Source organism: Amphiura filiformis, chromosome 7 (genome assembly GCF_039555335.1).
Source record: "Amphiura filiformis chromosome 7, Afil_fr2py, whole genome shotgun sequence".
Classification (NCBI taxonomy): domain Eukaryota; kingdom Metazoa; phylum Echinodermata; class Ophiuroidea; order Amphilepidida; family Amphiuridae; genus Amphiura; species Amphiura filiformis.
The window spans coordinates 25,567,951-25,583,725 of record NC_092634.1 but is presented as its reverse complement, the minus strand read 5'-3'; the positions used below and the strand labels follow the sequence as shown (position 1 = coordinate 25,583,725).

General features: G+C 34.3%; 1 protein-coding gene across 1 annotated transcript in view; it reads right to left on the bottom strand.

The window, feature by feature from the left end:
• LOC140156951 (chordin-like) overlaps nucleotides 1-15,309 on the bottom strand; it is a 47,269-nt gene extending 31,960 nt beyond the window's left edge. The window contains 2 exon segments of the mRNA XM_072179997.1: nucleotides 8,756-8,859; nucleotides 14,774-15,309. Of these exon segments, the coding sequence (XP_072036098.1) occupies nucleotides 8,756-8,859; nucleotides 14,774-14,984 (315 nt within the window). The 5' untranslated portion in view covers nucleotides 14,985-15,309.
• Between the last annotated feature and the right edge of the window lie 466 nt (nucleotides 15,310-15,775).

Genomic DNA, 15,775 nt, shown 5'->3' with positions numbered 1-15,775 from the left:
AAATATTTTCATCTTTTGGTTAGCCCCACATTGTGAAGCGAAATTCCTGAGGATTTTTTTGTGAACATTTAAAGTTTCCGATTGTCTCCTTACGGCTATTACTTTGCAAATGTGCCGAAACATAAAATGGTCAGTTGTTTAGCCGGCGTTTTTTGTTATTATAGGAAACAATTATACCCTTTAATTGTTCTTATTTATTCTTTCATAATGAAAGGCGGTTTTTACCATGTTTACTGGGCCGGGGTTAGAAGTGGTCACTTTTGATTTTGAGTTGGTCAGAAAAAGATAGAGATAGGAATGTGATAGTCTTTTAAATTGATTGCCGACGGACCACCCGTATGTTAAACTGTGATTCTTTTTGACAATTCAAAGTTGTTCAAACTTTAAGGATAAGATGTTGCACCAATGTTATTATCCTGTTGGTTCACCATTTCAATTTTATTTATTTCTTATAAGGCACATAAGGCCAAATAAAAAATAAAACATGTTTCACGTCCCCTCCCGCTTCCTTTTTTGAGGTTTCTTAAATTTTATTTTTTTTTTTGAAATTCAGTTATAATTTTTCAAAAAATATGTCTAGGAAGTAGAGATGCTTTCTATAGCCTTGCTAATATACAAGAAACACTTTTGTAAGGTTTTGTGATAGTAAGAGGGTGCCTATCTCTCAGAACAACAAATAAAAAGAGGCCTCCTCCTTTTTCCAGACATTATTGTATTCGCTAAAACAGCTCTAATTATGGGTATTTACACCGATTTTGTGATAAAAAATAATAAATAAAAAGCCCCCTCTTCCTCCTTTTTTTCAAAAACCCGGACGTGAAACATGTTTTTTATTTTACTTGGCCTAATGTAGAGAGAAATTGTGATTGGGAAATTGAGTCTTTCTAATTTTCCTCTGAATTGAAACGCTAATGTGGTAGTTTGTAAAAAAAAAAAAAAAAAAGAGGGAGATGTCTCACTGTGGGCCACAATGGCCTCATCACAATGGCATAGTTCTTTAACCTCACTTAAACAATCATAGTCCAAAATTTGATCTCACGTTGCAGAGTATGAGTTTTCGTACCCAAATTTTCAAAGGTCATTCAATAAATGTACAAATGTATTGGGGTTAAAGAACTCTGCCCTGATAGATGAGCATGTTGTGGATCCTAGTGTCTTTTGCAGAACAATATACTTTGCTTCGGTATTGGGTGACAAAACGTATGTACAAGTTCGACTTAGCGTGAAAAGGCGGCAAAGGAGGGGTTACCAGGAGTACATAGATTATTGTTGAATCTAGTCTCCATCTGATCTCTGTAAAAAATAAAATAATATTTTATTGTCGTGATTGTCACGACTGTGTCATACTCCTGATCACTCGTGATGTTCATAAATTGTCCCAATGTTTCCCATCACACTTCCTCATTAGGAGATTGATTTATACAACATGCTCATCTATCAGGGCACAATTCTTTGACCCCAATAAAATAGTACATTCATTAAATGACCTTTGAAAATTTGGGTACAAAAATTTACACTCCGCAATTTGAGGTAAAATTTTACACTAAGATTGTTTAATTAAGGTTATTGAACTATGCCATTAGAATGAGGCCATTGTTGTCCACAGTGATAATACCATCGGCATGTATATAGTCATCACAAAGTTCGCGCTAAGTTTATAAAACTTTATTAGTTCGATTTGCGTTTACAAGTCTGGGTTAAAGGGTCAAACAAACGGTGATGACACCAATCAATTTGTGTCAACAAAACAGTAACTCATATCTTTAAACGAAAGAGGTGCTATTGTAAAATCGTGTCTGTTACCTTACCGCAATATGTTGGTCTAAAATAATACGAAGCGAGGTGTAGAAATTATGAAATTTATCTTATTATTTGAAGCTTCAGCAAATAGTGTGATCAAGGGTACAGACTTTGCCGAAACGGTCATTTAACCCTTTCTTAGATAATTATTCCTATAAACAAAACATTAAGGAACACCATACTCATAGGTGTAAATACTATCATTTTGCATCTAAAAACTATTAGAAATTTGCAATAAAGCTGACTATTTAAAAGTGTATGGATAAATTAATGTGCATGAACCGAATGACCTGAAATATTGCTCACCCACGGAGGTGTTTTGTTTTGCTCCATTGGAAGTACACGTTGTTCCACCATAAATCTCAAACAATTTTACATGAAATTATGACAAATGTGCAGATCAACAACCTTTGCATAATGCTCTACCGACAGCTGTTAACATTGTTTTACATCCATGTCAACTTTGTACTTTTTCCACTTTGGGTGATAAAATGCTTGTATACAATACACATGCCGCTTTTCGTGCTTTTTGAGTCGCAAACACTTTAAAATATAGAATATTAGCATGATTCTAGGGATATTAAACAAATCGTCCTGAAAGTTCGGCATGTATTGCGGTGGACGGTGTAATGACCGTCCACGATTTGATCCAGGACCTTGAAGCGCCACGACGAAATGTCGGCATTTCGGCACAATAACTTTCAGATTTCTTCTCAGCATTCTGCTATTTTTTTTAAAATGCCGATATACTATACATGATATGTATTCCGGTTTCTTATCAGTATGTAACTTAATTCTGACTTTTAGAACTCTTTTATGCCATGTATAGCTATATGTAATGCTGGCAATGTAACTTCATTTTGGTTGCTTGTCAAAAATGCCGAATTTAGGCATCGAACCGTTTTCGACGGATATAGGCAAATTTTATGTACTTAGGTTTGGCACTGACACTGATGCATATTCGGCGTTATTATGTAAAGTTAAGACAATTTTGTCTCCGGTAAAACAATGCATGAGGTTGAACTTTTATAACGTCGCGTCCATCTGAAGATTTCACATTCTGACAAAAGTATATCTTGGAGATGTGTTTTAATAGTTGTAGGAGGCGTGTTTGTTGTGACGACACACAGACCGGAACATATCAAGAGCCTAATTTCACACCCTCGGGCTATCTAACGACAGCCAAGCACAGATAAATTTTCCAGTTGAACTTGATCTTAAGGTGAACCTGATTTGCCTGTATAGATTTACGAGTTTTTCCGGCATTGTTTTTTGCGTCAATAGAGGGTTGCCGTATTGCAACGTGTTGTCACGGAGACAATGGCATGGAACACTCAGAAGTCCCCGATCGTTCATGCTATTTTTGATGTTTTACGTGATTTATCGTAAAGGCGATGCACTTTCGTGATCTTGACATTGAACGCCATCGGGGTTTCAATAAAATCAACAAAGTATTTAAAAGGAATTCAAATTCAACAGACTGTTAGACATGTATGTCTTCGGCTCGTATGTGCATAAGAACATGAAAGAGTGCAGATTTTCGTAAAGGCAAAACGCCAACTGAATTTTACTCCAGCAAATTTGAACTTGAAACTTCTCTATATCCCGTAATTTTTTTTTTAATCGCAGATCACCCCCGGGTGATCGCCGCCCTCCACCCAACGCGAGTCGGCCGTTTCCTTTTTTCCTATAAAGTGAAATCATTTTATCGAGCAATGAAAGTATTTAATTTATCCATCAGTATGCATTCATTTAAATTTGTAATCAATTTATAAAGAATGTGGTCTCCTTCTGAGGTATTTCTGGATTCCGAAATTATCTTAAAACTAAATTTGCCACTGCTCTCAAATACAAATTATCACGTAGTAATAAATACGTGTTAAATAATACACCCGACTATGGACATCATTTAACCAAATATCTTTTAATTACATTGATAATATATCGCTTCCGTATTAAACGAATATTTTGGAGTACTTCTATTAATATAATCTCTAGTATTTGCCCAACTTCAAAAGTGTATTTGTCGGGTACATTCTTAGCTGGGCTATTTTGGGCGTGATTAAATGTTGTCGAGGATGTTATAATCGTGAGACAATGTTTGAGGAGACCACTTTATCATACTCATGATGAATTCTAAAATTACGCAGGTGCATCCTTAGACGAGTTAACAAATTAACAGGGTGGGTCAAAAGTGAAGAGGCTATCATGACAAAGCAGCAAAGATTCGCCTTCCACTCAATAGCATGCAGGAAATACAAAAAGATGAAGAATCGGATGAAGATGAAGAACTAATTTCAAGCTCATCATCATTATTTTTGCATTTAGTTTTTGTGCATAGACGACAGACACGTCTTGTTCACAATTCACAACCGCGTGCGCACACAGATGCACATACCGACCGTGTTTTTGGCAAAGATGAAAGTTCAATTAGATCCTGCCTGCACCCGGTAAATCGACATTTTGTTCAAAAATGTCGCATGCTGTACTTCGTGTGCTCAGTGTTTATGGTCAATTTGCCTTCCCGGGCTTGCCTTGTCCGTTGCTTCAGTGACTACAATCCAGCAAGCTCACTATGTTTTTGCCAACAAAAAAGCATGGGGTTAAAAAGGAAGCCCCACCAGAGCAGTGACAGTGTTATCTCTGAATTTGATAGGTGCTAATTGATGTTTTAATGTTATTGCATCAATTAGCAGAGTCAAATTTAGACATAACCTTGTCAGTGATTAATTTGATAACCAGGCAGGTTTGGTTCACACCAGAAGAACTGCTCTGACGGGGCTTCCTCCGAATTTTGTTCTGACAGATGAGCATGAGCATAAGTGTATCACTCCTAGAATCAACAACATGCGCATCTATAAGAGCTCAGTTATTCAACCCCAATACATTTGTACATTCATTGAAGAACCTTTGAAAATTTGGGTACAAAACCTTATACTCTGCAACTTGATGTCAAATTTTGCACCATGATTGTTAAATTGAGGTTATTGAACTATGCCATTAGGATTAGACCATTGTCGTCCATTATAGTGATATGGACGACCAGAGACGACGTCTAGAATATGAAACCATGAGATTTAGGGTCAAGTATACTTTTTTTTCAGCTAATTAATTTCTCTATTCAATGTATAATCACTCAACTAATCACCCCATACGTGGTTACAAGAGACGCAGTCCAGCCAAGTCAGACGGAATATAGGGTGATCCAATCGAAGTTCATTTCAAACAAAAAATGGCTGGGAGACTGACACATGCAATGCGCAAAGTCTATAATTATTTTGATATTGTTTAAAGTACATCGCTCCCAGAAAACATTGGTCTCTTGGACAATTTTGTCGCTGCTTTCAATATGTTCAACGAATTCAAGCTCTTGACTATGCTAATGTAACTATTACAGTATTAGTATTAAATCACAGGTATACATGTATATCCCAGATTTGAGGTCTTTCGATATGCCAGTCAAAAATAGCAAATGACCAAATACAGTAACTGATTCATCTTAGAAAATTAATTGATTCAAAAACTGATTTGTACCAATTAAAATCGTCCACATAGTTTCAACATAAACGAAAGTATAATTGTAATCTTCTCGGCTAGAATACTTTGTTTTATTTTTATTTTAATACATTTCTTTTCTTTAAAAAAAAATAGAAACGGCAGGTTGATTAACGAAATTAATTTTTGTGTTCTGGGACACCCTATAGCAGAACCTGTAGTCGCGTGTCCGTGCGCCAAACTCCAACTGGGCCACCAAAATGTACATGCTAATTTGCTATTTTTCTTTGTAAAAAGATACCATGTAATAACATTTATGTTTTACCAACGTGCATATCCTATAATAGTACAAAACCGCTGTTTTAAAAAGTACTGTAACCTCTACATAACAATACATTATTATTTCTATATTGAGTAGTTTCAACCCGATGATATTACTTCAAATTTATTATAACCCGTATCTACTTTTTCGAAAGCACACAGTTTGCAGTGGAAATCTCTTGTTGAATTGAAGGTCTCGCAACCCGGAGGTCCTGGGCTGGGTGAATCCCCAATAACTGTTTCATTTGGTCTTTTCCAGATGTTTAGTTCTATATCCACTACCAGAATTTGCCTTCAGCTGGATATTTGGGTTGTTTGATTCGGTCAGAAACATTATTTTGATTAAAGTTCTAGTATACATCGAACATATCGAACACGACACGTATTTGTGCCACGTAAATGCGCGACGTAAACCATAAAAAAAACCATGCCAATAATGCCCAAAATGTATCCAGAACTTTGAATAACTTCGGATGTAAAGGATTATGCTCCAATTTCCATTTTACATGATGTAATAGTCCATGGAGTATTCAAATTTTAAAACCCATGTCATAATTCTCTTGTACATTCTGTATGATTAAGGTAGTGAAGGACCGAAGGATTAAAGTTCCTTCTTGTTTTAGACATACCCGCAGTAATTTGTCAATCATGATCATGTCATTTTTGTCACAAAGGTAATATAAGGAAAAGTACATGTAATATATTAAAGAAAACATATAATATCGGGGTCAAATCAAACACTTAATCTATTTATTCCAGGGCTAAATTAATATGATATATACTTTTATAATTATTCAGGTTTTTGTCTGGTTTTTAATCATTATGTAGAGGAGATTATCCATATTTACATGCACTTAAAATTACTTGGCAGCACCGCTATGATCAGACATTATTTTGATGCTCCATATATTGCTTAAAACTTTTTCACATTCTGTATTTTTTTTGGCAAATAGGGAGCAACGATCGACCGGTCAAACACGTATTTTATATAAACACTAATTTGATCTCAAAATTGAAATACGTTATAGTCTATAATTATACACAAAAACACAATAACCATTATTTCAAATTGTGTTATCTCTGGCGCGACAGAATGTCTTCAAAGTTGGTCCAAAGTTGACTTCAATCTGTCAAATTCAACAAGCCCCATTGATCACAATGTTGAATTTGACAACTTTACCGGGCGCGCGGACGGCGACTGATGCCTAAGTTAGCAAAACATTTGTGATGTACATTCAACTGATATCTCAGGCACATAAGCTTTACATAACAATCGTTATTTCCTAAACACAAAACTACGGCGTGGAACTCGACTTCAGATGTCGGTGACCAGTTCTAGCTCCTTTTGACAAAAAAATAATAAAATGAGCTCCGGGTATCTTGGGCACAGAATCACACTCCAATGTCTCCAAAACGTGCAATTGAAAGTGAAATTAATAATAAGCGATTGGAAATTATGCAAGAAAGCACTTGGATATTGGAGATTGTTTGGGCGACCCTGCCACAAGTTATATCCCCATTCCGCTTCATCATGTTCATATCCCATCAATTTTACATGGGTAGGCTATAGGCTAAGCTGACATCAGCATAGACATTGCTTGATTTAAATTAGGCAAAATTCATCTGTCGACAAACAAGTTAAATTTTAAGTAGACCCAATTTGCGTATCAGCATGGTACATGATGTCATAAAATTGAAGACCTAGCGCAAAAAGACCGTAAGTCCACTTGGCCCTTGAACATGTATACTATACACTACGTATAGTTTCTTATAGTTTGATAATGTTTAATACATGTTCAGGTGCCAAAACAGATCTTTCCCAACCTTTCATGATGTTTTGGCCCCTGAACATGTATTACACATTATCAAACCCCTAAGAAACTATACGTAACTTTAAATTAGTGTATACATGTTGAGGGGCCAAGTGGACTACGGTCTTCTTGCGCTCAGGTCTTTACACAGAAACGGTCATGACTATATACATGTATACAAGCTTTCATCATTTAAGCATAAATCATCCAACATTACTAAGCAAAAATTTTGTCTAAAGGAACAAGTCGCGATTAATTTTCAAGTCTAAATTCAAACTGATGGGGTAAGTCTACCAGATTTCGTTTTAAAATTTGATTTTCAAGCTTTATTCTTTTTAAAAAGATAATGAAATTTAAATCTGATTTTCAAAAGTTAATTTTCGAAGAAATATAATAACGACCCATTAACCGTAGTCTGAACTTGCTGTAAGTGAACTCAGGTTTATTATTTGCTATAAAATTATGATAAGGGATATGATAATATAATACTTAAGTCGGGTTTCGCTAATCGAACTCGATTTTATTATACGTACCGTACCCGTTTTAGTAGCAGATAAAACAGAGTTAAAGGGTAAACAGTAGTTAAGTTTATGAAGTTGTGGAAGATGACAAAACGTTCCCGTCGCCTGTGCACCTGGGGATTTTACTTAGTGCGCTGGGTGCTGGTCACAGGCTTCAACATATTCCAAGTTTTGAGATATTTTCACAAAATATCCAGAGCTATCTTAAGAACCACTGAACCAATACTAGGCTTGTTTGTACTCATTTTAATGCATTTTTATGCTGATTCCAAATATGGCCATAAAAATTTATCATTCAAAAAATTTTGAATTTTTGATTTTTTTTTTAACTTGTCGTCTGCAGTCGACACCCGCATGGAGAGAGTTTGTTAAGGAAACCACTGCAATATTATATATACAAAGATGGTTTCCTATATAGACATACAAGAATTATACCTGTGCTACGTTATGCCAAGTTTTAATAGAAATGTCCTGCCAGGTACAATATGCCTATACCAATAGCCCGATGATGAAAGATAACAATACAATATTTGGATAAAACGTATTATGAACTTTGTGTATAACCACTGTGGCTTCCTTTTTCATCTCAGGTAAACTTAAATATATTTCGGCTACTATGATCTTTGCCAAGTTTAAATAAAGATGTCCTCCTATCAAAAGTATCAAAATATGATTATCTTAACGGAAAGTTCCGCCTAATTTTCTTAAGGCAACCAATTTAAGAGAACCCACCATGTCATTAAATTTGACCTTAAATAGACCGCCAAAAATACCCTCTATGCCCCTTAAAATACATGTGCAACTTACCGCCGTACAATCGCAGTTGACACAAACCATCTCTCCAAAAGGTGGTCCGAGATTTGGATGCCATGTTTCGCCCAATTCATAAAATTCTCCACCAAATGTGCAGCCTGTGTAAGGTAAAATAGAGACGTGATATTAACAATGAGAAAAAAGTGAGAGAAGGAAATTTTGCAAAACTGTTAACCAACTTTGGGACACACTTTATTAAAAGAAAATTTGGGTAAACTTACGAACATGCATGGTAAACTCGCACTTCGGTTAACTTGCAACTTTATTAACTCCCAAGTTCTGTGGCCACACTTGAGCAACTTTTTAATTTTCGGTACTTTTCGTAAACTCAATGTTGATGCGCAAAACTTTGAACAACATTTTTTTTACAAAAATGACTTTACAAACTTTTCAAAGTTCAAGCAAATTTGCATAACTTTTGAGAAACTCCCAATCTATATAATTATCGTTAGTAACACTTGCAACTTTGATCTCTAAATTTCATGAATTTGGGCATATTATTTCCTGTGTAAACTGTAATCTTTCAAGTATATCCAATTCTATCGGTCTCTGCGTTTTGAGAAATTAACTTACAGGCGATCACAATTCAATGTAAGGTGTTAATTAATATAGAATGACAATTTTAAGTAAAGTTTTAAGTGTTTTTGAATCTCTTTAAAGGAACATTACATTACACCTCGAAATCCTTCGTAAATCCATTAGATCCAAAGCAAATCTCGAAATGAACATGTTGTGGTCTAGCTTGATTTTCATCAGTGGAAGTATACTCAAAAGAGACTTCCTTGCACAAGTTTACAGATTATCCATAAGGGTTTTAGTGAATTAGACTGTTGAAAAGAGCAAAAGACACTGGGGACAGTGTATGCTTTTCGAATTCTTTGGACAAAACATCATTCTTTAATAAATCTGATTCAACATTATCAAATGTATCACTATAGACCACAATGTCCTCATCCCAATGGCATAGTTCAATAACCTCATTAAACACTCATAGTGCAAAATTTGATCTCAAGTTGCAGAGTATGAGTTTTTGTACCCAAATTTTCTAAGGTCATTCAATGTACAAATGTATTGGGGTTAAAGAACTGTGCCCTGGTAGTGGTAGATGAACATGTTGTGGATCCTATAGTGTATGGGAATAGGATGTTATTTCCTATTTAGGTTAGTGTGTATAAAGAATGCCATCTGAAATAGCTGCCCTGTAGACATTTTGACGATACCTGCATACTGTAATGTACGTGATCTGAAAAAACGACACCGGGCAGCTATTGCAGATCGGACTTCTTGCAATTAAACCCATCGATATATCTATTAATAGATATCGGATTTGACGTAAAAACATTCCGAACTCTTCAGATACCAGAAAAATTGCAACTGAATTGGCGACTATGGTAATCAGCACATTAGGGGCCACCTAGTTTATCGCAATTCAAGTTCAAAGGCACCATTAACCTTCGCAACATGCCTACCAATTCTGTTTAGTTGTTGTGAGCTCAAAAAATTAGGTCTCGATAAAATTATTTTAAGTGATATTTCATATTTTTGGGGCAAACATAATATTGCATTAAAGCTTTTTCTGCCAGGGATGTTATGGATGTATACACGTGTAAGAACAGTCACACAAAAGCTTACAACAAATGCTTATTTAAGTTGAAAAATACCTAATCAACTTTATATTTTCATTATTAATTAATTGCTTAGCATGATTTGTATTGTTTACTTAATTCTTTCTTTCTTTCTTTCTTTCTTTCTTTCTTTCATTCTTTCGTTCTTTCTTTCTTTCCTTCTTTCTTTCTTTCTTTCTTTCTTTCTTTCTTTCTTTCTTTCTTTCTTTCTTTCTTTCTTTCTTTCTTTCTTTCTTTCTTTCTTTCTTTCTTTCTTTCTTTCTTTCTTTCTTTCTTTCTTTCTTCTTTTCTTTCTTTCTTTCTTTGCTTCTTTCTTTCTTTCCTTCTTTCTTTCTTTAATTCGGTCTCATTTAATTTGTGGCATTAAAACTCTTGGCTCTTGCGTATCGTTTAACTCAGCATCATTTAGCTTTTTGTAAAGTATTTTTAAATAGGGGGCCTACTTTACTAAAAAGGTTAAATAAAATGTTCTAAATCTTGAGCCCGGTAACATGTATTAATATGAAGTGACTAAACCATTGCTAAGGTGAGCCGCTGAGCTGGCCACTTGTCTTACCAAACATTATAGGTGTGAAGGTAAGGGAAAGGCCAACATGATTAGATCTATAATATACAGAGGCAAAATATGTAACATTCGTTTACTTTCATCAGTATCTGACACGCTCATGGGTTTTGAAAATATAGAATTTTAAAGACAGTGCATATTTTTTTCATACATGAAATGAATCATGATACAATCAAGGATTAGTAGCAAAACAGATCCTCTGAAAGATTGAATGCAAAGTTAATGGAAGAAAGTGTATTTATTTATTTATATATTTATTTATTTCTAACAAGTATACTTTACAAGTGACTAACTTTGGAATTTAGAGTGCTCAAACCCATTACAGGTGAGCTATAGAAACCAATTCAAAGTATAGACCTCTGTAGAACAACCGTTACTTAAAGTTTCAATTCCGTGAAACTTTAAGTAACGGTTGCTTTTTGCCAGAGGTCTATACTTTGAATTTGTTATTTATTTATTTATTTATTTATTTATTTATTCATCTATTTATTTATTTATCTTTTTTTTCTTGTTTAGTTATCTATTTTTTATTTATTTCTTTAATTTTTTTAATTTTTTTTATTTATTTATTTATTTATCCATAAGTTGTGACAGATTTAATGATTCATTGCCATAGCCATGAAAGCCTTTCGATTTGTAACATAACACATTACTTTTATACTTATCATATTGTCATTATCCCATTCATATCATATCATGTATGCATTACCGTATTAAACATAATTACCCTATCCCAAGGTTCATCTACACATCTTCATACTTATGTCACGTGACATATTCCAACATGTCACATGACCTTGTCATTCATTAATCATCGCAATTGAAAGGATTTGAAAATAATAACAATGACTTAACGGGATTATGGTGGAATAATAATTAATTTGGACCATTGATTTATTTAATACGACAAGATCCACGTTAACGATTAAATTTGGGCGTGTACATGACAATCAGTTTTTGAACAACTTTAACAATGACTATAATTTAAATGGCCCACGTTTAATAAAGGATTGAAACAATTAACATTTTCAATGGCTGAATAATAGTCGATTATTCAAATTTAATACGCTATGATATTTGAAACGGTTAATAAATAGATAATTACTGTTGTTAAATGGATTATGTCTGTAATGATTATGTCTTTATTATTGTAACCTGAGAACATAGCTGCACAAAATTTAGTGATTTTTTGGGAGTTCCATAAATAGATTAGAAACAGTAGGTCGATTTTGATTTGAAACGCAATCAATTTGGACATTGTAGTAATAATGAACTTCATTAGCAACAATAATAGGCAATTTATGAAAAACTTACGTAAAAGTATAATAGATGCAATTTGGCGAATTAATTAAAAGAACAAAAAAATTACCGAATTGATACTGGTTAAAACTGAAGGTCTCTCCAATTCCCTAAAAGTTATATGCGCAATTCCTATAGAATTGCATAAACGTGATAAATTCCATGGCATGTAAACTAATTGGACTCTAGTTATTTCTAAGCGAAGATGACAGTTCATTTATATCGTACCCATATCCAAAGAGGAAGAAAGATTTAATGGCTAATTTAACTTATAAATTAATTTGGTGCACTTTGTGGCCAAAAGGTGACACTGATTTTAACGCGTAGAAAAGTTCAAAGATATAATTTCGCTCATTAATATTACATTGTAAATTATCAATACAAATCTTAAGAGTTTTGTCTGAATATCGCATATGTGATACCGCGAAAGGTTTTAAGTTATTTTAACCAGAAATAAAGAACAGTTTGCCAACCCAAAGTGTTACAATTAAACAGTTTTACCAATGTTTTGTTTTGTCACATTTTGCTTGCTATAAAATTGACTGTGGTTTATACCATAAACCATATACACGCGAAACATATTAATATACTCAAAAAGAGAGTATCATAAATTGGTTCAAATTTATGAATGTGGTTTAAATTTCCCTTTTTCCATAATCTAAACATTTAGGTATATATTTAGGTAGCCAAGTGAGTTGGCTAGGCTGTCACGCACGTTTTCCAATTCCATTTTACAAATGTTTCAATAAATTTACTTGTCTAACTTATATGCATGCAAATGGTTGCTACTTTTTGTTGGTGTAATTGAAAACAATAAAATTTTAAAATTTTAAAATAATTAAGTCATAATACGCGAAAAATTTTTTTTTTCCGATGAGAAATAAATTGTGTTGTTCTCATCTTTGTCCAATTCAACCTTCGCTAAATTCAGATATCGATCTAAGAAGTCCAAATATTTTTCTAACCATCCCATGTTTATTCCCTGCACACACACCAATCATTCAATAAACCTCAAATGCTTGAAAACATGAAGGTAAATAGTGTATATAATTCATGATTTATACCGATTCGATTTTTGTTTCTTTACATATTTTAAACGACCGAGGCTCCAAAATGCTTTAGTATAATTTGGCAGGTGTATGGGGAGCCGAGGTGTGGGAAAAGGTCATATACTCATGAAAGAGTCCAAAAATATTAATGGTTTTGATTGAAATGAAAATCTTCTAAGCATATGCGGATACATGCTTCAAATAATATGATATGAGTTTTGTCTTTATTCGCAGCTTTAATTTATATGTTTTTGCTTACGCAAATAAGATGGCAACTTAATTGTTTTTACAAAAAATATATTTAAATTCAAATAACTTAATTATGCATGGAATAGCCGTGATGTGATAACAAGTATGGCATTGTGTTTATTTTGCCGAAATTGAAAAGAGCAACTTCTGAACATGATATGCTGAGAGTGAGATTGTTAACATGTTTTAAGGGCATTAAGGGCAAAGGCAGAAAACCATTCCCTTTTATTTCATCATTAATCTGCGCATCATGTCAACGCCTTCTGCCTCTCCTCCGTACACCCCGGCATATCTGCCGAATTCTTCATACACTCCGCACCTCACTGATAACAGTGTTGAAAAGTTTATGTAGAGAGGACGGGCAAATATTTTGACATGTTTGTTTTTCATGTTTTGTTTTCGGCCATCAAAATGTTTATTACTAAATGACAAGTTGCAAATTAATGTGTCATTGAGAAAGTGTTGCGGGTTCAAAGGGAGGACATTTTCACAACTATACTAGTGATATATTCTCTTTATATTACTTGTTAATACACACGGATTGAAATTAGTACCCAGTCCATATGTACAATTTAAACGCTTTACACTTGACAAAATTCGATTGTAGTATGTATTTTGTATTTTGCCATGAAACTGTATTTCCACATCACATCCAAGCTCACATTGGGCGCACCATTCCTTTTTAAAGGAATTTTTATTATCTTTCTTGCGACACTCTCACATTGATAATTTATCATTTATAAATACATGACTCTGTAAATCAAGTATCAAGTTAAAGGGGTCATCCGATCGAGCTGATATTGTTTATTAATTGCGCTAAAAATATGCATGTTGCTTAATTCGGAAACGATAATTTTATTGTGCGGAATGTTTTTGATCGTGTATGATCCCATGCAAATCTGTATTCAGTCAAAACTACAGGCTAAAACTGGCTATATCATGATTACTGTACCAATGCGGGCCAACAACTTTGATACCATTAAACTATGTTCTGAACATTGAGATCTCAATTAAGATACAACAAAGGCTAACATAATAATTGCAAGCCAAAGAACGCTAATAATGGTAAACCACTGTTTTAGTCTATTGCAAAACAACAACGATACTTCCACATGTGAGCAAATGAACTTATAACTTTGCGGTTTTAAGTGAAAACGTGGTTTACCCTTAAGCACTTTATACGACTTTTTAAAAACTTTTTTACAACTTTTAGACATGTACATACCAGGAATACCCCTCGATGTTGCGGGTGATTTCTCTGCTTTCAACGGCAACCTATCTTCCCTTGCTCTGTCTCGATCTCGTTTTCTTTCACCGCTACTACTCTTGGCACTTTCCACGACCCTACTTTCTAAAACAAGTAGCAGAACTGCAAAAATCAGTAAACTAAATCCCCATGTCAACTTCAACTCGCGACACCGATGATGATATTCCATTTTTGTGTGTGCGAACAAAGTTCCCAAATGCGGATATATTCTGAATCCAGAAAATAAGACGGCGTATTTCCTATATAATATATGCGTAGAAAGTTCACTTCGTTGTTACAAGAACTTTAATCAAACTTTGTTGAGTTATAAATCCAGTACTGTCATGTGCGAAGTTTAAATTGAAGAGGTTGGTCTGCACGGTATTCACTTAGCAAACGCTAGACACTGAATGAACGAATTTGAATGTTGTGCCAGTGACTGAGTCAGTGCAGTGCGAAACGCTTGAATGAAAAACTTTTTTCAGGTCACGCGTGTTTTGGCGAGAGTTGGATGCGCTGCGGGGCTTAAATGCTCTAGTCGTATGTCCCCTGCGGCAATCTAATTGGCTGAATGAGTAAGTGCATGAGAGGTTGGTCGTGATGTTTTCAAAGGTGTGAAGCAGGCTATCAGTGTGGTCTATAAAGGCCCAATAGGATTTACGCCAATCGATTAGTCAAATAGTTGGATTATCGATAAGGCAAAATGAATGCGCAATTTCTTGTACTTATCCAAAACTACTGAAGTTCAACATGCTGAAGTGAATAATTGAAGTAAGTTGAGTTATTGGTTAATAATGTTAAAATGTACCAGACGAACGTATTGGATCAGGGGGAGTGCCTTTCATGTCATAGAATTTTTGAAACATTTGATGAGTTCAAACAGCCAACCGCTCAAATTCCATGCTCAAAATCAATGTTAAAAGTGGAATGGTGTAGAGCATGATTGAAAAGAGTTCAACTTTTTGAATTAAGTTTTTACAC